The 27,495-nt window shown below is 35.2% G+C and overlaps 1 protein-coding gene across 3 annotated transcripts; it reads right to left on the reverse strand.

Annotated features, from left to right (window-relative positions):
* Positions 1-4,814: 4,814 nt before the first annotated feature.
* LOC124371760 (ras-related protein Rab-34-like) lies at positions 4,815-27,424 on the reverse strand. Of its 3 annotated transcripts, XM_046830101.1 has the most exons (8): positions 27,283-27,412; positions 26,423-26,516; positions 22,061-22,299; positions 20,785-20,886; positions 19,072-19,136; positions 8,337-8,467; positions 5,233-5,431; positions 4,815-5,058 (listed from the first exon to the last, which is right to left on the reverse strand). In XM_046830101.1, the coding sequence occupies exons 3-8, from the start codon at positions 22,276-22,278 to the stop codon at positions 4,991-4,993; spliced, it is 783 nt and encodes a 260-aa protein (XP_046686057.1). In that variant the 5' UTR covers positions 22,279-22,299; positions 26,423-26,516; positions 27,283-27,412; the 3' UTR covers positions 4,815-4,990. The 3 variants fall into 3 exon arrangements, with proteins under 3 accessions (XP_046686057.1, XP_046686058.1, XP_046686055.1); XM_046830102.1 differs by lacking the exon at positions 26,423-26,516 and having other exon boundaries at positions 27,355-27,424; XM_046830099.1 differs by lacking the exon at positions 26,423-26,516 and having other exon boundaries at positions 27,283-27,418.
* Positions 27,425-27,495: the final 71 nt, after the last annotated feature.

Here is a 27,495-nt window from a genome sequence, read left to right on the forward strand (position 1 = left end):
AATACCTGGATATATCCTCAGAGCACATTTCTGTAGGGAAAAGCATATAATGGGTGGGGTTGCAATTTATGTAGAAGATACCTTAGAAAGGAGTACCTTTAATGTACCAATCAGTCAGCACTGCGAAGAACTTGTATGTGAAATGGCTTTGGTAAAGGTTATGCTCAATACCACCTGCTTATACATAATGGGTACCTACAGATCACCATCATCCAACTTAGACGAATCACTTAATATTCTCTCAAAAACTATTGAAATCAGTAAACTGGAAAGTTCAAACCTTCTAATCATGGGAGATATAAATGTAGACATTTTAAAACCTGACAGGAGATCAGGTAAATTACAGGAGATGTTGGCTTCTCACAACATTCAGAGGCTGGAGCTACCACCTACCAGAGTAACCTCCAACACCATTTCATCAATTGACTGGATATGTACTAACTTAAGAAGTGAAGAACTAACTGCAACCGTGTATGATTCTGGTCTATCAGACCACACTGCTCAAGTCTGTACTATTAAAACAGAGTACGTAATTGAGAATTTCAGTAGTACATATCGAACCTTCAAGACAGAAAACCTCCTTGAACTAAAATGTTTACTTTAACATGAAAACTGGCATTACATTGAACAATTTGACACCGTTGAAGAAGCCTACAACAGCTTCATAAGGACAGTGACAATGGCCCTGGATGCTGCCTGCCCCAGAAAATTAAAGAAACCTAGAAAGAAATTAAAACCTGAATTCTTTGCAGATGAAGAAGCCAGCAGGCTTAAAGAAAACTTTCTAAGACTACAACATCAGTTTGAAACAACAGGGGAACTTGACATCAAACAAGACGCAGCAAATGCAAAGAAATCCTATGACCAACGCTTAAAACTACTGAGACAAGAGGCCTCCGCCAACTTCATAGAAAGAGCTGATGACAAGCCCAAAGCCATGTGGAAAATAGTTAATAATGCCCGTAACCAAAACAGGAGCTCTACAGATGACATAAAACTGAAAATAAATGGACAACTTTCACATAACCCTCAAGAAGTCGCCAATCATCTGAATTTATTTTTTGTTAATATGGCAGAAACAACACTACAAAAAATCCCAGCGGATGAGAAGAAAGAATTGGAATCTGTGGAACCACATGAAACAGCATTAATGGAAACAATGACCAAAACGAGCATCAAAGAGGTTAAAGATACAATTAAAAACCTCAAATTCAAAAATTCAGCCGGTATTGATGAAATTTCTTCCAAAGTATTAAAATTTTGTGCTGACGAACTAGCCCCTCCATTGGTTGCCATATTCAACAAATCTTTTAAAGACGGTCAATTCCCCTCAAAATTAAAAATTTCGAAAGTGTTCCCTAAATTTAAAAGTGGGTGCAAACATGATGCAAACAACTACAGACCAATTTCACTGATTTCAACATTTTCAAAATTATGTGAAAGAATTGTTCTTCAAAGACTCCTGGACCATTGCGCTCAGCACAATCTCTTAAATGAAAACCAACATGGATTTACACAAGGGAAATCAACTACAACGGCATTGATCAAACTAATTGAATCAGTGACAGACAGCATTGAAGAGGGAAAATTGACCACAGCTTTGTTTCTTGATTTAAGTAAGGCGTTTGATTGCCTCAGCTACAACATCATTCTGAAGAAATTGGAATTGCTTGGAATCAAAGGGACAGCAAATAATTGGTTTGAGAGCTACTTAAAGGGTCGTACCCAACTAGTAGAGCTCTACCACTCATCAAATGGTATCACAAAGGCAGTCAGATCAAAAGTCCTTCCAGTGTTGAGAGGTGTGCCACAAGGTTCCGTATTAGGACCAGTGATTTTCATTCTCTTTACCAATGATCTACCCCAACACCTAGGAAACTACTGCACACCTCTAATGTATGCGGACGACACTACCTTATTTCTGACCCAACGTTCAGCAGATGGCCTTGCGGTCTCATCTTATACAGCTCTCAACATGGCCATCCAATATTGCTATGGAAATGACCTTGTAGTAAATCCATCAAAGACTAATCAGATCGCTTTTGGAAGGAGAGCATCAGAAGTCCCAACCATTCCAGATGTCAGTATTGAAGATCATTTAAAATTCCTTGGAGTAACAGTAGATACCGAACTAAATTGGATTAATCACGTTGACAATCTTAGTAAAAAACTCAACACTGGTCACTTTGTCATCAAGCAAATTCTTTCTCTCAGTAGCCTTGAAACAGCAAAAATAACTTACTATTCCCTTTTTGAGTTTCACCTGCGCTATGGTCTTGCTGCCTGGGGTGGAACTACTGCTTCAAACCTTCAACGGATACTTATCATACAAAAGAAATGTATTAGAACACTGGCGGGACTACAACCTCTGGAGAGCTGTAGAGAGGCATTCAAGTCTCTGAGGATTCTCACTGTCATTTCGCTTTACATTCAAGAAGTAATAATGTACGCTGATGGGGAGAATCTTCCAAGGACCAATGATGTACACCACTACAACACCAGAAATGTACACCTCTACAACCTTCCTGTACATCGTCTGAGGCTTTATGAGCGAAAACCATCATATATGGGAATGAAGCTCCACAATCTCCTACCACCTCACCTGCTGTCCAAAAGAGGAAAGGAACTCAAGATAACACTACATCAATGGCTTCTGGACCGGCCATTCTACACGCTGGAAGAGTATCTTCAAAAAACCTTTTCCTGATGTTAATGTATTTAATGACACTGTTTATAATCTCAAAGATTGTAAATAAAGATATTCTCATTCTCATTCTCATTCTCAATCATGTAACCAAGAAAATAAGTACTGACCAACATGCTTTTGCTGTAGAAACGTTTTAAGAACAGTGATTCTTATGTAAAAACTCACAGATTTTTTACAACTCACTTTAACATTGGTTGGCACGGCGCTGTTCAAGATCTAAAAAGAATTAAAATCTGGGTAAGTTCATTTACAAATACGGCCTCTACCCAAAATAAAACTGAGGGAAGTCTACAAACTGTTCAAACACCGAACAATGTGGAAAGAGTGAGAGTTGCCGTTAGTCGCAGGCCAAAGCAGGCGGCCTGATTGCAAGCTTTGGCTAGGGTTTTCAAAAACAGATCCCCGCTAAGGATTTTTCACCACGACATTCATTTTTATCTTTGCAAATTCAAATTATGCAAGAACTTGTTATTACTAAATACATACAATATTGTTAATGTTAGTATGTAATAATACAAGTTCAGGTCTAGTACACTAAATAGGTATCTGAACGTCCATTAAACAATAACTGTATTCTTTTTCAAATACGCATGTCATTCATGAAGAATTTAAAACAATCTGATCATTTAAAAAAATGTATAGGTACATGATAAAACTTGTTTTAACTAAAACCAAAAAGTATTCACATAGTCCACACATAGTTCAAAATAGCATGTTAACAACAATTATGCATGTACGAGTGTGAGGACTAATTTTAAAGCGATTTCAATTCAATATACAACATGCAAATTCACAATGACATAAAGCTGATGTGTACAGAAAATAAAAAACTACAATCAATTCGTGATAATTAATACCTGTTCTACTATTATTTCATTAACAATAACAATCTATTTTTAAACATTATAAATACAGATATACACACAAAGGTTAATTAATTAATACAAACGTGATTAGCACATAATAGGTTTTAAAATACCGGTTCAAACAATAGAAACAATGTTTCTTGGTTATCACGGGAATTATAACTTTGGAGGTTGGTACAGGGAAGGCGGGTTACCCCTCCAGCGGGTGTTTCCCCCACTCTCAAATCTGTGGCGCTATGAGCTGTGGCGCTGTGAGCACTCCGGCCAAATCTTTGGCGCTATGACCTGTGGCGCTGTGAGCATGGTTCCGATTATTTATTCGGTTGTGTGTTGGCGCTGTGAGCACTCGACCAGATCTGTGGCGCTATGAGCTGTGAGCATGGACCCGATTATTTATTCGGTTGTGTTGGCGCTGTGAGCACTCCGGCCAAATCTGTGGCGCTATGAGCTGTGGCGCTGTGAGCACATTCACGTTGTGGCGCTGTGAGCAAATTCACGTTGTGGCGCTGTGAGCTTAGGCACTATGAGCCACCACCGTTTTAACCTATGTAATTTGATGACAGTCGGAGCGTGTGTAAGGAGCAATCGTTCATAGACCAACCGAGGCCTCGGCCGCGATACGAGTGGTTAGCGGTGGGCGGTGAGCGCTAGATTGGGTGGGGACTTAAAGTTTAATGTGTGTGTTGCACATAGGGGGAACACCCGACACTAGCCATGGCATAATTGAGCAGCAGGGCGCTTATCCGCCGCCAATTCTAAACATTAAATGTTTTTCCTGCCGCTCAACCCTGAGCTAAGTCTGTCATTGCTGTGCAACATGAAGCAGACGCCCCCTTCTCGATGTTACTTGTAACAAACCCACTACTTTCTTCTCCAAAAGGTATCTTATTAAGCTTTGTATGAATCCAACTGACATTCTGGTGTACTCAAAACCCCGGGCTGCACCTCTTATCAAACCGTCAAACATTATATTATTCAACGAAACGAACTCTGACGCCTGTTTATAACACTACATTTTATGCCTGTGCCATCTATCTAACACACGTCTTTCTAAAATACTATTATCTGTAAAGAATAAGAGTTGGACAATTTCATCTGGAGACCCCACTTCCGTGACTGAATAATACTTAAGTACAAAAATAAATTGGGTTAACACCGAAGAATTAAGGAACTGAACTCAATTATAATATACTTACTTTAAAGTTTTATACTCAATAATGGTTATATGTTAAGCAAATTTGTATTGTAGAATATCACTTTATTACAATAAGTTACAGTATAAATGTTTGTATAAAGGTTCTAAAAATATAAACTCTATTGTATATAAAACATTAATAAAATATATTGAACACATATAGAGTAGAGAGAACACAAATTGACTAGAGTATAGCAGTGTAAGGACAGTGCAGTTGCTGCTTTAGATGTTGCAGTTTGTACAATTGCTTTTCTTCCTTGAATCTTTTGTAGACTGCTTCCTAGATATATCTGAAACAAAATTATTTTGTTAGAAGTTTATACTTGACATAGAAGATCTATAAAGATTATATATATTGAAATTGCAATGAATAGTTCCTAAAAAATACAGCAGTATCAATAAAACGCTTTGTTATGATTAAACTGTAAAATAGAATCATTAAATTTGTACTAGTCTCAACTGACCAATGGTGCCAATGGAAATGGGCTGCTGGCGGTTGTTCATCTCACTACACAACAGTCTGCTGAATGCTAGAGCTGCCATCCTGCGGAACATTTCCGTAACATTCTCGCCGGTGAGGGCAGACACAGGCCAATACTCGGCCTCAAGCCGTGCAGCCGTTCTACTCGCCATGCGGTCCATTTCAGCCAGCGCGGCTTGTGACTGCAACCAGAAAAATTGATGGTGACAAATGTGCACTTTGTAGTACAGTACAACCCCGATAAGTCGGCCCCCGTTAACCCGGAAGTCAGGCTAACCGGACCGATTTTAAATTAAAAAATAAAAAATCAGACAAACATTTCAATAATATAAACGTAATATTTTTGAGTGGTATAGTATCTGTGAATCGATGTTGCATCAGTATTTGATGGGACTGTACGACAGTGAGTGTGTGACTCATGGCACACGGCGGCTGAGTGGCGGTCATTGTCCCGGATTCTCGGAAACAATAACAGACGTGTATTTCCCCAAATCCTCCCCCATGCTACCGCCACGCCTGGCCCCTCAGTACCGTTTCTACCTCGCTCTGCTCGTTTGTGCCCGTGTTGTATGTGTAGTGTACTGTATTGTTTGCTTCTGTTCTGCAATCGTGCTTCAGATAGTGTGCTTCATTTGTGTTGTGCGTTTGTTTTTATCTACGCGATGGCAACAAAACGTAAAAATGTTGTAGTGACAATGGAAAAGAGACTAGAGGCATTAGGTAGGATTGATAAAGGCGAATCTTTAAAAACAATTGCAGCATCTTATGGTGTCGGTACATCTACAGTATCGGATTGGAAAAAATTAGGACAAAAATCGAAGAATTTTGTTTCAAGATGATAACAAAAGACAGTTTGGGTAATCGGTGCAAAGCTAAGAAAGCTAAAAACGAGAATCTTGACGACGCTTTGTATGTTTGGTTTTGTGCGGAAAGGGAATGTGGTTTGCCAGTGTCTGGGCCTATCATTCAAGAAAAGGCAATCAAGCTGAATAAACAGTTGCCTGATTGTGAACCAAATTTTACTGTGAGTCAAGGATGGTTGGATAGGTGGAAAAAACGGCATGGTATTCGCCAACTATCTATCACAGGAGAAAGTCTATCTGGGGACAACAGCACTGCTTATGACTAAAAAAAACAAGTTTTTGGATTTTGTTAAAGAAGAAAATTTAACGGCAGATCAAATATATGACGCAGATGAGACGGGTCTGTTTTACAGAATGTTGCCGAGCAAAACTTTGGCCTCAAAAACTGAAAAAGACGCAAAGGGATACAAAAAAAGCAAAGACCGATTGACAATAATGGCCTGCAGCAATGCTTCGGGGAAGCATAAATTTCCTCTACTTTTAATAGGAAAAGCGAAAAATCCGCGAGCACTGAAAAACGTAAATCGGGATTCTCTACCAGTTGTCTACAAGTCTCAAAGAAGTGCATGAATGGACAGCAACACTTTTAAAAACTGGTTTTTTTATTGTTTTGTGCCAGGTGTGACGAAATTTTTAAAAGATTGTGGGTTGCCAATTAAAGCTGTTCTACTAATTGATAATGCTCCTTCACATCTGTCTGCAGATGTGCTGGTCAGTGGCGACATTACCGTCAAGTTTTTGCCGCCTAATGTAAAAGCGCTATTATAGCCCATGGACCAGGGGGTTCTCGAGAAAATCAAGAAGGTTTATAGAAGACAGATGCTAAGCACAATCATTGACAATGAAGGAGGACACGGTGTAGTTGAGATTCTCAAAACATTTAATGTGAAAACTGTAATGTACATGATTGGAGAATCTTGGGAACAAGTGACTAGAATCAGCTTAATTAAATCTTGGAAAAAACTGTGGAAGGGTGTATGCGACTTGCTTGAAAATATAATTCAACCAGTGGGGAACTGTAATATGGAAAATGACTCTCCAGACGATGTCCAGCCCCAAGAACTTTTGGATATGTTCCAAAATATTGATGGCTGCTCTGAAGTCGATGAAAATGACATTACTCTGTGGTTAGGGGCAGACAATAATGGAGGCTATGAGCCACTTACTGACGAGGAAGTGATCGCGTCGTTTTTATCTGATGCTAATGAATCAAACGCTGAGGAGGCAGACGGGGACATTGAAGATCCAGTGATGAGTCATGGAGATGCAGTGACCAAACTAAACGAACTAATGGTTTATTTCAAGCGGCAGGCAGAAACATCGCCGGCTGAATTCCTCATGTTGAAGAGACTGAGGGATCGCACAGCACGCTAGCGGCAGACGACATTGGCACAACCAAAGCTGACTGAGTTTTTTAACAGGAAATGAACAGTTATAAATGTACTGTAAGGATTAATAATAATTAAATGTCCATATGTTTGATGTTTTTACAATTATAATGGAGTTTATCTGTAAGTATACCGTATTTTATTAATTTTTACCTCATTCTCCGGCTAACCTGGATTTTCGTTAACCCGGATCAGCCGCAGTTCCGATTAATCCGACTTATCGAGGTTCCACTGTACAACATACTTAGATAGATAAAATAAAGTGAAGGCACAATTATAATTATTGAAAACTTTTTATTCAGTTGTACAATAATTTTTCGAACTAGGACTTTAATTTCTGTTAGTTGAAGACAACTATTGAAAGCAATTTCAATTGTCTAAGTCAAGGAAAAGAAGTCATTGTTTATATATTTCTTAATTTGATGTAAGCAAATTTGAATTTAAAATCAAGATCTAGTGCTTGATTTCAATCACCAGGTTCACTATTAATATTTAATTGTTCGATGACAAGCACATCTTGAATGTATAAAAATGTAATTATTAGTACCTTTCAACTTGTCTGATTTAACACAATTTAACCTACACTTACAATGACTTTTATCAAATTTTCAATGAAATAAAGAATTGTCAAACCTATAATAAAATATTAATTTAGTTAGATCCAGAATTATAATTCGAATTGTAAAAATCCTTACCCAGCCTTTTAAATAATTTTGTAATAATATGCTGATAAATAAGAGACACGTTCTGAAGATCTAAAACGGAAAAAAAACAACTGCATTCTATTACTGACAATTAAAAACTTGTTATGGAAAACTGATAGCCAGCCAACTCACCAATAGATCCATCTTGTTGCCAACAAGAAAAATGAGAGGAGATTGAGGGTTGACCTTGAGGGCTTCTTTAAGCCACTTGCCACAGCTTACTAGAGAGTGCACAGAAGTCAAGTCAAACACCACTGCCACAACTGCGGACAATCAAACCCTTAATTTTCTATTGCTAGTTTACATTAAATTATGGCATCTGTAAGGATTGAGGTCATCGTGACGCACCATGGGCCCAAGAGACATTCACATCCCCATCCAACCAAAATCATTCAAACAAAAACAACTGTATTGACAAAATACAAAAGGACAGAATAGCGTCAACATTGTTAATAAACATAGATATTATAGTATTAGCAGAAAATTTAATGTATTTGCGTGGGTTAGGTATATGCTTTTTTTGTGCCGTTTAGTTGGTGCACATGTCTCTGACATATTCCAACAGTTTGGCCATTTTGAATATTCAGTTAATTGTTAACAGCTGATTCGCTTGCACTTGTCATGGCTTGTCTTCGATTTATGCCTATCTGCAAAAATTGATCAAAGTATCTGTATCAAATTTTATGTTGCAAATGAAATTAAATGCGCAAATGCAATCCAAATGTGACTGTGGGTTATGGAGAAGCAACCTTGGACTGTATATCGGTGGTACAAAATGTTCCCAGAAGGCCAAGAAGATGTGAACGACGAACAGTGTGCTGGACGCCCATGAAAGGACTACACTACACTACGATTGACGTGATAAAGATGGCATCAAAGGAGGATCTGAACAAGACCACAAAAAACAACTTTTTGAGTGCTTCGAGGATTGGGAGAAACGTTGGTACAAGTGTATAATAAATATCTAATGGGCATTACTTTGAAGAGGACAAAATTGAGATTGATTTTAAAAAAAAAAACATAAATTGTTAATTTTTTGAACAGACCTTGTACATACTTTTAATTCCAAATAATGCTGCTCTACTTAGTTTTACCTGCAATGTCTTCACATGGGACTTCCAACTTTAAAAAACTGTCCAAATTTATTCCCAAAAATGTTGTGCTATCTCAAAATTTTGCAAATTTTTCCATATGGAATGATAAATTTCTATTACAAATTTTTTTGTTATGATTTGATTGGAACTCTAAAATATTTGTTTTGAAAATATTCTCTATTTCAAACAGTTGCTTTCAAACCACTTAAACATATTGAAGATTGATTGCTGTGCAGAATATTGTAGATCAGTGTAATATTTTCCTGTTTGAAGAGAGGTATCATCAGTGAATAGAACAAATTTTAGACTTACCCTTTAGGGTCCATGGGCAAACTCAGTCTGCATCGCTACCTTGGCCATTCCGATCCAAGGCCGGACACAGTCTGATATCTGCTGTAATGTGAATTTCTAACAAAAAAGCCATTCAGAAACATATTGATCGATTTAACGTCTCTGTAGAAAGGGTTTTAAATAACCAGACACAAGTTATCTCCCTCTGTGATTTCACTTTTGGAATTATTACATTACGTACTTGATAACCTGCGTAGTATTTATTTTCAGCTGACCAACGACTTGTAGTGTCTGGTGTCTGCTTATGTTTGGTTAAACATTTGTTTAGAGATAGATATAGATTTATTATGATTATTTAGCTGTCAACAAATAAATATTTAAAGTGAGTTTTCATTTTCAACTGAAATAGCGTCAACAAGCCGAGGTGGCAGTGATGCAATTGTTTTGCAAATGAAGATATTGAGGATACACTATTTGATTTTGATAGTGACAATGATGATATTGATCCTGGTTGTATTATTTTTGAGGACAAAAGTGTAGTAAGTGATCATGACTACAAAAATGGAGGATCATGGAGGCTGTCAGTGGTGCATTAGGTTTAAACATGGCCGAACTAATATGCGTGATGCTGAACGAAGTAGGCGGCCACCAAGCATTGTAATCTATGAAATTGTCTCTAAAGTCGATGAGAAGATAAAAAAGACCGCTGACTCACAGAATCTCACTTAGTTTTCCTCAATTTTCAAGGATTTTGTTACAATTGTTACGTAGAAGTTAGGTTACCATAAATTTTGTGCAAGATGGGTACTAAAAATTGTAATGTATGCGGGTCGACACTGTTACTCTCTATGGGTCGGGAAGAATAATTAAACTACACATTTAGAGTAACAATTGCTCTAGGACCGCTCGTAAAGGAACGGACGGGACGCGGAGGTTACATGACGGTGTCCTGGTGGTGGACTCTGGGTGGACTGCTGGCTGGCCAGCTTGGACCGTTGGTTGTAGGGTAGTGGCGTGATGTGACGTCACAGGAGAGCAGCCTATGAGCATTCTTTATTCTTTTAGACCACATCGTATGTTACATCGCCTGACAATACATACTGCCAACATCACTGGTGCAGACATTAAATATCACTATGGATACCTACCAACTTAGTACTTCTCACACTAAATACACTACAATCCTCCCCCCTTAAATACATAAGTCCCCTACAATTTTAGAAATTTATCAATTACAATTTGTTTTAACAATTCCCTCCAATTTTAAATCAATTACAATGAATAAGAAATAAAAAAAAATTGACATTATACTCTTTTATTATTTTTGTAAGTATAGATTATAGAGAACAAAATACAAACTCAATATAATCATTTAACACAAATCACAAACACTTCAATCAAAACCAATAAATCAGAATATAGCAATTAATAACACATTGAATGAACACAATTAACAAATCGATAATAATAATGCTTAAACAATATTAATTATATACAAGTCACAATTGGGTTGTATTTACAAGTCCATTTTGACTAAAGGTTTACGATCCCTTAGTGGGTATCGTCTAACAGGTGTCATTTGTTTTGGGTGAAACGCTGGAACTGTTATTGTTTACATTTGTACGTGGGCTGGGGCTTTGCCCCTGAGCGTTTCTGTTATTGTTATGGTTTTGCGGAGAGGGGGGCAAGGTCGTTGCTAAAAGTACTGGCGACCTTGCGCTCGCTCTGTCCCGCGACTGTATATCGATCGTTTCACTGCGTGTGCTCTGTTGCCACGCTTGCTTGCGTCTGGGAGTCTAGGCATTGTTGTCAACTCAGACATTTCCGGACTACACTGTAAACCTACCAACTGGTCGATATGTCGTTTCCATCCAGTTTCCACCTCATGCCCTATTCAGTTCAACCTAAAATACGTGACTGGTCCTAATCGTGAAACTACCACACCTGGTATCCACTTATTTCTACCTCTGTAATCTCTGGCTATGATTGGTTGTCCAATAGCTAACTGTCTAGTTTTTACTACCCCTATAGTACAATCGTTGTTTTTCCTTGATTATCTGACATTATTGCTTTAACATTTGGGCGAATTAAATCTAACCTAGACTTTAGCGATCTGCCCCAACATTAATTGAGCTGGCGATAGATTGGTAGTAGAATGCACTGTATTTCTATAAGTGAACAGGAAGTTACTCAAAGCTAATTCTAAATCCTTGGAATTATGAAGAGCTGTTTTTCAATTTATTTTTAATAGTTCTGACTGACCGTTCTGCCAAACCATTGGTTTTCTGGGTGGTATGGTGGTGAAAAACGTTGTGTTTGATACCATTTGACATCAAAAATTCTTTAAACTCTTGACTGGTAAAAGGTGGTCCGTTGTCGGACACTATGTGGTCTACAATTACCATACCTACTAAATAATTCCCTTAATTTCACAATCGTGTGAACAGCTGCCGTTGAAGCAAACGGGCAACACCTCTGGCCACTTAGAGTACGCATCTTTTACCACAAAAAAATAACTTGGACTGAAAAGGTCCAAAAAAAATCAATATGAATTCGAGACCAAACTCGTTCCGGAACATTCCAATGATGCAGGAAAAGCCCTGTTGGGCGGTTTTGCTCGTTCCTCCAAACAGGCTGCACAGCTGTTAGCTAGTTGTTCTAATGTCCCGGTCGATATTAGGCCACCATACATATGCACGGGCTAATGCCTTCATAGCGAACAATACCTATGTGTGAAGTATGCAATTCGTTCAGAATGTTTTATTCTGAACCTTTTAGGTTTTTACCACCCTGTACCCCCACCATTAGGATTCCCTTGCTCCAAGGTTAATTCCGACTGTCTAATTTCAAATGGCTTTAGATCTGGTTCAGTTACAATAGGCCAACTCTAATTCTACATAGGATTATTACCTTTTTGATTTCACTATCTACCATTGATTCTCTTTTTATGTCTACATAGCTTAATGGTATGTCATTTTCAGCTAAACACTGCAAATAGGTACCTATGACATTAATATTAAGGTCATCATTCCGAGATTTCATCTTTAATCTCACTATTTACAGGTTAATCTAGATAAAACCATCGGCATTGCCAATGGTTTTGGGACTTTAACATACACAATCTCATATTGGAAACCACTTAAAAACAAAGCGTATCGTTGTAACCTACTGGCTGCGAAAGCAGGTAACCCTTTCTTTGGTCCAAAAATAGCCACTAAAGGCTTTATGATCAGTCTTTAACAAAAACTGTGTACCATATAAATATTGACTAAATTTCTTAACACCAAATACAATTGCTTAATGCTTCCTTATCTATTTGTGAATAGTTTTTCTCAGCGCTATTTAAACACTCTACTTGCGAATGATATAGGTCTTTCTGTACCGTCGTATTGAATCTGACTCAAAACTGATGCAATTGCCATATGGACTAGCATCACTGGCTACCACTAGTGTAATGCAGGATCATAATGCGCTAAAACTTCAGCAGAGATTAACTTTTGCTTAATCTCTTGTAGTGCCTTCTTACATGCTATAAATTAAATACAAAATCGGTATCCTTTCTTAACAACTGATACCACTTGGGGTTAAAATAGTGGATATCCTAGGAATGAAAACGTGAATAGTAATTAACAAGACCAAGGAAGGCTTTAAGCTGTGTCACATTTTTGAGGTTCAGGTGCCTTGACAATTGCTTCAACCTTACTAGGTGCGGTATGCAAACCCTTGTTTACTGATAACAAAACCTAAATATTCTAAACTGTCACAGAAAAATTTACATTTGTATTCTTGCTCACTGTGAACCCATTGTCTTCAAGTCTTTGACACACTAGTCTAAGTCTATGCAAGTGTTCCTCATTGTTTTTACCTGTTACTAGAATGTCATCTAAAAATACAGTTACCCCCGGGATACCTTGTAATGTTTGTTCTATTATTCTCTGGAATATTCCCGGTGCTGAACTGATACCAAAACATAGGCGATTGTAAGCATACAATCCTTTGTGTGTGCTAATTGTACAATATGTTTGACTATCTACATCTAGTTTAAGCTGCTGATAAGCTGAAGATAAATCTATTTTAGAGAATTTTTCTCCGTTTTGTAGGCTGGCAAATATTTTCTTCAATTTTCGGTAACGGGTGTCGGTCTACCTCCAAGAAAGGATTTACAGTTATTTTATAATCCCCACAAATTCTCGTATTTTCCCATTAGCCCTTAATAATTGGTACAATGGGAGTCCCCCATTCACTGGTATCTACTGGTGGAAATAACGTTCTCTTGTTCATAGTCTAGTCAGCTCGGCTTCTACTTTTTCTTTAAGTGTAAAAGGTAACGTCCTAGGTTTAAAGTATTTTGGTACTACATTTTCTTTTAACTTTAATTTAACTGGTGCACCCTTGAAACATCCCAACTTATCCGTAAATACATTTGGAAACTCATTGTACAGTAATTCTACTTGTTTGTTGTTGTTGTGACAACAGACGGATTGACAGATGTTTGTTTGTTTACCACTCTACAGGTGTGTTGTGGGCTTCCACTGACAGGCGTGCATGCGTCTGCCGCGCTGCCGCCTGCAGTTGGCACAACCCCCACCATGCTCGTGCGATCAGCTGACTGTACATTGTTTACATTACTAGGCACTCTAAACTGTTAAATCTAATGCTTGCATCCAATCACGCCCTAACAAGGGATTAGCCCCATTAGCTACGATGTATAAAGCTAATTGTTTCTCTTTACCTCTATGTTGTACATTGACCATAAAACCTTACCTAAAGGCCTGATCTTTTCATGTGTATATGAACTTAATACTAAGCTAGTTGGATACATGTTTATATTTCCTAACTTAGTCTTACAATCTTTTTCTGACATAACTGAAACACAAGCTCCACTATCGACTTCAAATACAATTTCCTTACTTTCCACTAATAAACTGTACGTTATTGGCTCAATTTTATTAATCTTAGTTTCTATTTCTTTAACCATAAATAGATTGGAAATGTCATTACACATCGTCATTGTCTTTATGTTTCCAGTGATTATCTGAACCGGACTCTGCTGATTCTTTAACTTTCCTCTACATCAGTGCTGCCTACCTTTATAAACATATTGCTTTTTATTGCTGTAAAACTGTTTCCCTTTAGCTGAAGGCTCCTTAGAGACCTATTTGTAAAAACATTTGGTTTGTTCTCATTAGGTTTGGTTAACATAATTTTTTCGATCTACAAACTCTTTCAAGGTGTCCCTTCTTTTTTACAATGATTACACGTGTACTCACGAAACCGACATTGCGATGCTGTGTGTGATCCTCGCTTGCCGCAACAATAGCAGGTGATGTCTCCCAGCGCCTTCTCCCGCCGTCCGATGACCGTCTCGCTGCGATGCTCGCACGCCTGTGTCCTTTTCGGTATCGACCCGCTGCTCTGCATCCGGTGAATACGTCCTCCTGCAGTTGTCATCTGGGCCGCACCCCCTTCTTCAGCAAATTCCATTGCAGTAGCTAGTTGCACGGGCTTTTTCATAAGTGTGAGGTTTCTCCTTCCCGAGAAGTCTTTTCTGTATCTGTTGGTCTCGCAGACCCGCGACTAATCTGTCCCTTAAGTAGTCTGTGCAATTTATCACCAAATTCACAATACTTAGATAACTGTTTTAAATGCACAATATACTTAATCGCTAACCGTTTCATGATCCAATTGATTCCGCCTACTAAAATTAAAATCTTTCCGTTATAAAAGAAGGCTTGGGATGCAGATGATTCGCTATTAGTGTCCACAATTTCCTTGTACGACTTGTCAGACGGTTTGTCTGGTGTAATTAAGTCCTTTCAGTAACGTATAGGTCCTTACACCCATAACTGTCAACAAAGTGCTTAGTTTCTTTGAATTATCGATATCATTACAATCAATAAAAAACTCAAATCTCTCTATATAAGACTGCCACGATTCTTCCGCACTATCAAAATAACCCATAGACCCGATAGTTGCCATTTTGTTTTCTTGTACACTCCGTAATAACTGTTTAAAAATGTCCCCGTAAAAAATAATCGTCTAACGGCATTAATTGCAACGATTAAAAATCAGCTTGTGCGCTGCTTTACACCAAGAATAGTTTATATCGATCGGCGTACCTTACTACTCCCGACCGTTGGAATGTCCGGAATGTCCTTGCAACATTCGCGGTTATTTGCACGGTGTTCATTACGATAGTTGCCCTTCCGCACTATATCACTGTAATTCACTGTTTCAATGTCCCGAATGTCCCTGCACATTCGTTGTTATTTGCACGTGTTTTCATTACGCTTGTTGCCCTTTCCCGCACTAAATCACTGTAATTCACTGTTGCAGTTGTTTTCCTCGTCGCCACTGTAAGCGACGTTCCACTGTTGCAGTTGTTTTTCCTCGTCGCCACTGTAAGCGACGTTCCACTGTTTGCAGTTTTTTTCCTCGTCGCCACTGTAATGTATTTTTGCGGGTCGACACTGTACTCTCTATGGGTCGGGAAGAATAATTAAACTACACATTTAGAGTAACATTGCTCTAGGACCGCTCGTAAAGGAACGGACGGGACGCGGAGGTTACATGACGGTGTCTGGTGGTGGACTCTGGGTGGACTGCTGGCTGGCCACTTGGACCGTTGGTTTGTAGGGTAGTGGCGTGATGTGACGTCAACACGGAGAGCAGCCTATGAGCATATCTTTATTCTTTTAGACCACAATCGTATGTTACATGTTAATCGCCTGACAATACATACTGCCAAACATCACTGGTGCAGACATTAAATATCACTATGGATACCTACCAACTTAGTACTTCTCACACTAAATACACTACAAAAAATAAACACACAGCAAATCAGACTCAAGAAGTCCTGCATGTTTTAAAGTGGAAGGACACATCCGCCTTACAGTTCGAACCTTGCACTCAGTGAGTACCACCTATTTCCAGCAATAAAGACCTGGCTTGTGATACAGTGCTTTAATGACGACGTGTAACTGCAGGAGGGTGTGACTATCTGGTTGGTCTCAGGTGGCAGAATTTTGTAATGCTGGAATTTCAAATCTAGTTCACTGCTACGATAAGTTCCTAAATTTGTATAGTGATTATGTTGGAAAATAGAATTTTAGTGTCACTTTCAAATGTATATAATACAGATTTTTTATTATACTTGATTTTTGTTTATATCTATCAAAATGTAATCTACTTTCTGAATAGCCCTCGCATTTCCGTTTGGTCTTTCAAAACTCAGGTTGGTTAGAATTCCCTCCAAGGATGAGTAAATATGAGAATAGTTGACTAGCACTGTATCGTTAGTTCCACCCATGTTAAATTGTACATCGTCCTTACAGTTCACTGCTGTTTCTGCAACCTGAAGTAGGCAAGCATTTGATAGGGCACTTCCAACTGTTAAGACCTCATCAAAAACAATCTGTTTGATTATTGACTCAATATCCCTTCCTTGTGTATCAAATTAAATGGATTCCTAGACTTTACTTCCATAAACCTTCTTAAAACATTTGACTTTTATTTCAGTTAGCTCCTGTCAGTCTTAGGTTTCAATAAAAAAACTTTGAATAATGTTGTAACATTTTTCAGGTGCTGTGGAAAGTTTGTAGTCAGCCAGACTATCTCCGATTAAAGCTGCATATTGCATAGCCTGTGCTTGCATTACAACAGAGTCATAGAGTCAAAGTTGTAATAATTTTTGTTGTGCATTTTCTTTTAGGTTGTTAGTTAATATAAATATAAGTTTTGAGTGGGACTTGGGAGAGATTTCCAAGAACAACTTCCATGTACGGGGTGATGTTAGTGATAATGTGCAGAAAAAACAGTTATTTTCACTATTGGATAGAAAAATCAACAGGCTTGCCTTTAAACCTACCTTCATAAGATCCACTGATTTGAAAGAAATATATAAAGACACATAAAAGTACACATAATTAATTAGAAATGTTCGATTGCATTGCAATCTTTCTCAACCACTAAAGAGCACTCCATTGTCTGTCTACTTTGGGTTATATTCGTAAGCATAGTCAAACCACTTTATCCCATAATATGTACAAGGTACAAAGAATATTGTCACTACAATAAAACTAAATACTAATATTAATTTTAAAATATAAATGAAAAAAATGGTAATATTATTTCATTTAAAGGATAAAACTTACATTTTAACAATTTATCTTCAATTCTTCTTAAACTGAATTAATTGGTTTTTGTATTTAAATATTCCTCAAAAGAATATAGAGAAACATTAGTTAAGTAATCCTTTACTTCTTTTTTAAATTTTAACAGATCTGTTTCCATTATAAATTTTGTTGGTAAATTATGTAAATATCTAAAACCTCTGTAATATGTTTTCTTTTTGTAAACTTCGAGATTGTGTTGATCGATATGTCTATTAAAACGAGTATTATATGTATGTTTATTAGTTTTTAGTATAGGAACAAAAAATTGTTTTACATAAATTATTGATTCAAATATGTGTAAACCATATACTGTCAGAATTCCAAGTTCACAAAAAATTTGTTTTTTACAAGATCTGTATATCTTAATGTTTCATGACTCTCAAAGATTTTTTTAGTAAGACCAATAACCTATCTAAATTGCTTATTGTTGTTGCTCCATAAATGCTTATTCTGTAAGCTAAATGTGAGTGGATCAATGAGAAATATATTCATTTCAGTGTATTTAAATTACTGATTTTTGCCATTTGTCGCAATGCATATAGACCAGTAGACATCCTACTAGTAACATGATCTACATGTTTATCCCAAGCTAAATTTTTATCTATTATAAGTCCTAAAAACTTTGCAGAGTCTATGTGGGAAGCAGGGTTGCCAATTCACCTTTTCTAAACACTGTTATCAATGTGTAACTATTGAAACTATAATTGAGTAATATACTGTATGCATGTTTCTAAATATGTGTACTTATATTTATCTTTGGGTTTCTTTAAAATCACTGCACCTTAGAAAAAAAGGTTTCAAGGCAAGCCTGTTTATTTTACTATCCAAGAGTTTCCTATACATTTTGCATTTTAAGTCATTAGTCAATGGTTTTACCTCGTGTAAAACATGCAATAAAATTGAAACCTCAGTGGTGACAAATATCATGAAAACTTACCTACGGCTGATACGTCCACAAGTACAATACTCCTTGATTTTCTTAGGTCTATACACCTGTTGTAGAATTATCTAAAATAATATTGCGATGTGTAAACAAAAGAAAAATTCAATACCGATACTGCAAGTTAGGCCTAGTAATAACATATATGACGAGGTCTACCCACCACCACAGCTAATTATGTGAAACTCGTACATTTCGTGTTGTGATCAATCCAAAACATCAAGTGGAAATACGCAGTGCAACGTTCAACTGAAACCAAAACTGGACCAGTAAAGAGAGCAGAAGAAAGACCAAATCACCACTACCCCGCCACAGTGGACAAACTGACGAGTACAAATGAACAATGAACAAGCAGGAAGCCTTACTATGAGCGCCACGGTAATATGATGAAGCTATACATTGAAACCTCTCCTGACCAGCTGTGTCCCATCTGAAAGCCCATATATACAGAGTGTTACATCAGGGTAAGCAATGTAGGCATAGACATCTTTTCGTTCTAAATTAAATTGTTACAGCACAGTATACTCTCATATATCCAACCTTAATCGGTCAGATAATAGAAAATGTAATTAAAATTACAATAAAACTATTTATTTTATGTAAAGAGAAACTTAAAACAAACAATACAACAAACTAATAATAGGTATATACAAGTGATGATTTGTAAATACTATAGAGTTATATTGATCTTTCTTTTTAACACGTTCACAACAACAGCAAATTTCCGAACATTTTTTTAGATGCCATCAAATTTTAAAATAATAATGTCAAAAAACCATAATAGATTTTTTTTACGTTAAACATCTAATTATAATGAAAAAAGTATGTAGACTTCCCAATTTTGTACAAAAAAAATTATTTCAATATATATATTTTCAATGTTTTTTTGTGTACCTCAGAGAGTATCTACAAAATTAATTTTTCTAAAAAATAAGCAATCATGTGCCCAATGAGGTACACGATAGGCTGAGATATTTATTTAAGCACAGGATCGTATTTAAAAAACCACCAAGACAGGCAAACAATAAAAACGAAATGAGGAAATGTACAGCAACGTGTACTCCATTGGGCGCACAACACAATTTATGAAAGCCTGGTGTATACCCGATTGCATACACAGTGGCAATTGTGTAAGATCGTGTGTACTCGATGGGGGTACACATCGTTATGAATGTGTTAAGTTGGTTACAATTTAAAAATAAGTTACAGTGAAGAAAAATTACAGCACTGTGAGGTACAAACAACACAACGAGATACAATAGGTTCAAAAGAGCACATAAGACAGAACCTTGCACTCGCCACATAACACACGTGACTGTACTGACCACTACAGTAATTAAAATCTAGTAGAGCTGGCAAAATGAGAACGATGAAGTACGGCTTGGCAAAAATAGCTCCTGGCATGCTCTCCTCTGCTGTAAAATATTGATGAACTTTCTCCATGGTTTAGAGTAAGGAAAATGTAAACATATTCTTTAACTAGTATCAATCTACTTAAAATAAATATATTTATACATACACAGTAGAAATTTGCAACATACAACCTTAGATTGTGGACATTTATTAGAGTAATAGATAGACTCTTTGTTGAAGTTGACGTGACAATGCTGTCGTCTATTTAATGACCGAAAACAGGCACTAGAAACATGTTTCTATCAGTGTCTTTTCTCTGTATTGTAACCTTTCTCATTTCATACAAACGACACATGAGAAGCAATGGAGGGATGTGGGGAAAGGACAGGAGGTAACAAAGTTGCTGTGCACGTAAAATCTTTTCACATATACCGTTGTTCTCACTCAAGCCGTAACAATGATTTATCTAGTACTAAAGAATTTCTAAAATCCATTTAACGACATAGAGAAAATATTACAGTAATTCACTGATATATTAAGTAATTGTAATCAATTAAAAATACTAAATTTATATACTGTACAATCATGTTGTATAAAGTGGAATATTGCATATGCAAAGATCTATCCAGATGCTAATGTGCTAAAATTATAAAAAAAATGACCAAATATCAAAACATTTTGGAATTGTCAATTATTGCTTTAACATTATCACATCATCTACTTACATTTGGACATTAAATGGAGTGCTCATAATGTCAAATCTCTCCACTTCAAAATCAACACCAATCGTTGCTTTGTAGTTGTGATCGTAGGCCTGATGACAAAATCTGAAACAATCACAGCCCAGTAGCAAATTTAAATGACTGAAATTCATTCTTCTCAAACTCACGATAACTAAACCATTTTGAATTTTCAAAATTCTATTAGGATTCCTAACAATACAGTTTTATTTTTTCTATACTTCATGAATCACAGTTTTCTTACTCTTTGATAATCCTGCATAAGGTCTACTCAAGAAATATGAAAATTGGAATTGTTAAAAATAAACGGTTTGATATAAAACTTTTAGTTTTAATTCTTCAAAATACGTTATTTCTGATGCTACACATTTTGCTAATCACAACTCCAGTGCTAAAAGTGCTTCTTGAAACTTCTAAAAACCATTGCAGTTAGTAAACCTCCACAATTAGACTTACATTAGATTTTCTTTACACTCTTAAAGTTTCTCTTTAATGACTCTTTACCAATGACAAATGCCCTGTCTTATATGAAATATAATGCCATGTGATCAAACAAACAATTTTATAAAGACAAATATCAGCTTGGGGACAGAGAACCAAACAAATCAAGAAGCAGTGCAATAAGACATATACAGACGTCAATGTAAACTGTAAAAGAACAATGGAATTAATTAAATGCAGTCAGTGATTCTTGGTAGTAGCTGATGACGAGTAGTAATTTATCTCTTTAGTAACCAGGTGTAAATTATTTAATGTACTGTTATATTTGACTAAAATGGTTAATTTTACTTGAACAAATAAAATATTTTACTAATATTTAAATATCAATTTTTAAAAGTGTGTGACATTGCCCTTTTAGGCAAAATTTATAGTAGAACTGTCCGATAGATCGGACTTTGGTCTACAAAGGGATAACTGAGAGGCAAGTTATATTTCAAGTTATAAATCTGGGGCCTAAAACTACTTTGTCATTGACTGTACTCAGGCATTTTTAACTAGGTCTTCACCTAGTCTACATTGTGGAATTTGATAAAATAACAACTAGAAGCTGCAATGGCCAGTAGAATTTAACACAAAGAACTCTCTACATATAATTTTGAAATTTTGCTTTACAGCTCTTTTGAAAAATGCAACCATTCCATCAGCATTTTCTTATGATGTTGTCATGTTCAACTATCGTCAGTAAACCGACTTTACAGACAACCGGTTTTTTTTTTTCTTAAGTTGCAAGTTGTTGCCAACATACTGTGAGACTACTAACCTATTTATAATGCAGGTTTTACCGACAGCCACATCACCGAGGAAGATGGCTTTGGCGATCCTCAGACAGGATAATACAGGGTTCTTGATGGGAGAGAGTTCTACCAGCTCGTATGGTGAAGTTACTGGAGAGAAGGCAGGAGGCATCTCCTGTATCTGCCTACTCTTGGGCGCTTTGGACATCATCATTTTGTACGTTGCTGACCGGGTTTCATACATTGAAAGCTTGGACAATTAAACCTAGAACATTCAAATTATATTTCATATATTGATCTTAAACATTTGAAACATTGATGACTTTTTTTTATAATTCAACAATAGGAGTTTATTGGCTAATGTGAATAAAATGAAATAACTGCTCCTACTAAAATATTTTTAGCAATTATTTGAACACCAGCCACCAAATTTAAGTAAACCAACTGAACAAAGAACTAGTTGACATTCTTTTTCCTTGAATAGATTAATTTAACCCTAAAATTGGCAATTACCGGATTTAGAATGATTTTTTGTTGTTTGTGAGGTGGCAGGTAAATTGGTTTTCTAATGATCGTGCACTATTCTCATTTAACTCATGATTTAATGTTTATAAATACGTTTAATCCAACTATAGCATATACCAACGAAAAGACGAGATTCTGAACTTTCATTTCAATACATAAATGTAAAAGAAAGAGTACAATAATTTGTAAAATTCATGATTCCCACCATTGACCTGTTGCATCAAAAAAAATTCAGTAATTTTGTAAAATTCCATATGCGTTATTTTTTTGCAATGAAAGTTGCACCAATGAAAAATTCCATTTATGGAGCTACTATGTGTTTTTATGAAGGAGTTTCCTTAATAAACAGATTTTTTAAATTTAGTTATTAGTAGACGCTTTTTTAAATTTAGTTATTAGTAGACGATTTTTTAAATTTAGTTATTAGTAGAGACATCACAAAAAAAGTTTCCTCAGCGGAAAACTGACTGACATTATTTTATTTGTACATACGATATAAAACAGTTTTTAATAATGTCATTTGTACTAAACAAAAGCCTACGATCTGTACTCTTGCTTCACTATTTAATAATTGTCAGTCAGCAGTGATCATGAGACAGTTTCAAAAGCAACAATTTTGTTGGTTGCTACATACCCGACACAAGAATTTGTGTGAAATCATATTATTCAATATATACCGTATTTACATTACCCTTAAAAATAACATTGATTATTGTTACGCCCAAGCCTTTGTTCCTTGAATATTTTTGACGTGACAACGTCTTAAATTAGGTTGCGGCTCGGAATCACTCATGAAAAAGTGTAACGCCCGGTAACGTTACGATGCCCGTCCAGTGGGTCCGCCGCACGGGATAAAGCAGATAACTGTGGGTCCGCCGCACGGATAAAGCAGATAACTATGTTTATTCGTGAAAATGTGGAGTGCTTAGATTCGTCATTTACAACAACTACAACAATAAAGGTAAATAATTGTATACTGATATTTCATTATCCATTGATTGATTAATTGTTAGATTGACACAAAAGTTGAGAAACTGAGTTTATAGGTTATGTCATACTATTGACAAATGTTGATAGTGTTAAGTAAATTATTAGTTTAAATCACTCTGCAATCAATCGTAATTCAGTCGATTGAGAAGAAACAGCGCGTATTGCTAGTCAAACATTTAAAATAACAAATTATAACCTCTAACCTGTTATAACAGTGCGACCAAACAAACGAACTAAACCGACCAATCACCACGCGCGGAGTTAGAATTTAACTGTGTTTAGCAAGAATTTCAAATTCCAATTTTAGTAAATATTTTATTCAACTTTACCATTTACAATAACAAATTTTAATTAATTTCAAATTATGTACAATGTTTTAGTAAACAAAATATATTTCTATAGTTAAAATTTGTGCAATTCTTATTTTCATTCAATTCCTTGTTCCTATTGTGCAATTTAATAATATTCATATCAATAAATATTCTACCGAGAAAAAGACGTTGTCACGTAAAATTTTCGCCCGTAAAACCGACTTTACAGGCAACCATAATTTTTTTTTTTTATTAGTTACATTTCATCTACGTTGCAGAATATGACTATATAGTAATTAGCATATTACCTTAGTTTATGCTCATATACATGGTCAGGATGACCAGTAACTTACTAATCTACAGATTCAAGCAGATTTTCAGGGGTAGATCAAATCCGGTACTTTTCTTAGATTTTGTTTTATACTAAAATGTTATGGCGAAATAAATATGAGATATATATATAAATTTTTTTTTCCAACATAAAATTTGCTACAAAATGTATATCTTCAAATCATAATATGATTATTTTGAACATTTGTATTATGTGTTTAATTTACTACATTTTCAGCACTTTTTGGAGCTTTAAATGCAATATGAGCTTTGAGCACTAGTTTTTAGGTTTTATAAATAATAAAAATTCAAATAGTCATATTAACTTGTTGGTCTTTTTATTTTCTACATTAACAATAAGTTGTTTATGAGCAAGATATATGATTCAATATTGTCTTAGAGAAATGAAATAAAAGTTACAATTTTGGTAATTTTTGTAATGTTTCAATTAGTATCAAAATATTTAAGAAACTAATAACATTATAAAAACAAAGAGTTATTGTTTCTATGTAAAGAATAACCCCATTTTTAAAACTTTTGTATATCTTGGATTTAATTAGAAAATGTTTTCACACAGTTTTATAGCCTTTTAATTTTGATCTCTGAAACATAATTTTTTATCTTCAGTTTAAACAGTGACTATTAAGAAAATTTAATATAAAATATTTTTACCAGTTCCAAAATCTATAGAATATAGAAATCGCAAAAATAAATAAATATATAATACTTTAGGATTTTATCATAGTACAGTATATGCAATCTATAAATAATTTAGTGAAACTCTGCACAAAGGCAAAAATCGGCCTGCCACCCGGAGGGTTAAAACAGCAGTCTGTGGACCTCCAAAATGGACACATTGAACGAAGTTTTTCCAATAAGACATGGTATTTATGAAACAGTTAGTAGTTACAGAAAAATCAATACATTTTTACTGATTATCATGTAAAATTAATTGCTTAGATTATAATGTGTTGTTATCAGAATACACTTAAAATATAGAAAAAATTTAAATAGCCAAATTCAAATTTTAATAAATCTTCAAATGTGAAAATTTTAATTTAGTTTATTATTTATGTAATTTAGCCTTTAGAAATTAGTATTTCTTGTTTTAAAATATACTGAATAATAATACTAAAATAATACTGAAGTAAAAATATCAAAATGTAATGTAAACATTGTTATCATAGGTTAAGTTATAATGTTTTTTATAATAAACGGGCCTTAGATTTAGTTATGTGAACAATCTATGGATACAAAATTATTTAACTTCGCAGACTTCAATTATTTAAGATAATACTTATTTTTATTTACTATTGCAGTTTAACTTAAATTAATACAATTAGAAACTAACAACTTGTTTACCTTGAAAGAAAATATATCTAATACAAATAACAATTTGATTTTGAATCTCATACTGGTGTCTATTGTAGTTTTAGAAAGCATTTGGAGACAAAATTAAAGGTTCTTAAAATCAATATTCAGGACTGGAGACTTTTGTGATTAGACTCTCTCAAATTTTTACATGTTATCTGAAGGTAGCCTACTATCTAAGTTGATATTTTTCGTTTGTTACCAGCAGTGGCTTTAGAGGCCATTTTATTCTATTTTAAGAAATTCATAGTAACTGACGATTGATGTAATATCAAATAAATCATAGAATCGCTTAAAGCACTAAAAGAGTTTATTCATACACTAAGTTATTACTTGTGGTTTTAAAGTAACTTTTCAGGTGCATTTTCATGCTGTATTTTTACCAATCATGCGTAAGAAATATCACGTAAAAAGGTAACAGTTTAGAAGTCCCACTTGCTATTAATTTAATAAAAGTGGAGAAAGGCCTTAAAAACTAAAAAAAGTCTAAAAATATTTCTTTTTAGGCAAGGAGGTGTTAAGCTTTCGGGTAGGGTGGTTAACCCTCAGGTCGGACAGTAGCCCCTCAGGTAGGTATACAGTCTGATAGTTAGTTTAAGTTAAGTTAGGTAAATTTTTGTTGGCTTCATGAACAAATTAACATTTTATACTGTTGTTCTCATGTTTTCTCAATTATTGCTGTTTGGTTAAAATCTTAGTAATTTAGGTAGGAAAATTAAGAACTCCCTACATTGAGGGATTTCTTTCCTTATGCGAAACTTGGTAATTAGTATTATCCAGAGGTTACTATTTTTGGAGGTTTGTTTCTTATCGGGACCTAAAAACTACATTATTAGAATGAACAGACTTTATTTCACCTACTTTGGAAATTACATGCCATTATGACTACGGTATCAGATCTTGTTTACTGCTTCCCAAAAAGAAGTGATATCAGCGTGAAAGAGGCCACTCTAGCCTATACAAAACAAAACAGTGTAACATTTAGCTATTTTTATTATTTTAGAGAGTAAACGTCTCTGACAGCACATAACAGAAATAACACATATATACATTGCCATTGTACTTGCAGCCTTTAGGTCTACTCAAATACCATACAAATGATTTAACTTTATTTCAATGAATTTTGAACAGTACTTTTATTCCATATATTAAAAAGAGCTGGCAATAATTAAATGTAAATAACTATAATTAGAATGTTTTTGTATTCGATAGCTTATGTATTTCTATAATCGATAATTTGGATCCTAATCCAATAGTTGTGGTGGCCCCTTACTACACTACATTTAGCCTATTAATTTGAGATTTAAGATATAAAAGTTTATGTATTACTTTCTGTACAGTGTACCAGTATGTGAGCTAAGCAAGGCTTCTTGTACAAATACAAGTATATTTTAGAAAATTGAAATAGCTGTTTTAGATCCTAACTGAGTGATATTTTGTAAACAGTTAACTACAATCAAAATTTAAACTTTTGTAATTTAAACAATACTTTTTGATAAATAAAAATGTATAGGAAAACATAACACTAAAACAATTAAACCAGTTTTATTGGTATATTTATTTGTTTTCCATTCGGTCATTGGTCAATAAAAACAAGTCACAAACAACTTTCACCTAACATTAAATTAAGAGATTTTGTTTTGAAACATAACACTACACTATACAAATCCATATACCACAACCATTAATCTTAAATCTCTAATTAAACTGAACTAACTCACATAAATTTATATCAGCAACAATATCACAGTACTACTAAAAACAAATCAAGTTAATAACAAACCATCACTAACAATAATTCTATTTGATAGTATTTTTTATGGGCAGGGAACAAACCACCGGTTCAAACAACTTTGTTGTCAATCTTGTTTTGTTTGGCTTACTATTAATGTTGCTTTTCTACGCCAACACAATCGCGAAAATGTTTGCAATGT

The sequence above is a fragment of the Homalodisca vitripennis genome, unplaced genomic scaffold (assembly GCF_021130785.1).
Source record: "Homalodisca vitripennis isolate AUS2020 unplaced genomic scaffold, UT_GWSS_2.1 ScUCBcl_1952;HRSCAF=6223, whole genome shotgun sequence".
Classification (NCBI taxonomy): domain Eukaryota; kingdom Metazoa; phylum Arthropoda; class Insecta; order Hemiptera; family Cicadellidae; genus Homalodisca; species Homalodisca vitripennis.

Excerpts from the sequence above, each read along its gene's own strand:
- LOC124371760 (XM_046830102.1), bottom strand. The coding sequence starts at position 22,278 with ATGTATGAAACCCGGTCAGCAACGTACAAAATGATGATGTCCAAAGCG. Across the intron at positions 20,887-22,060 it reads AAAACCTGCATTATAAATAG|ATTTTGTCATCAGGCCTACG; the intron begins GTTAGTAGTCTC and ends TGATTGTTTCAG. Across the intron at positions 5,432-8,336 it reads GCAACAAGATGGATCTATTG|TCACAAGCCGCGCTGGCTGA; the intron begins GTGAGTTGGCTG and ends TTCTGGTTGCAG.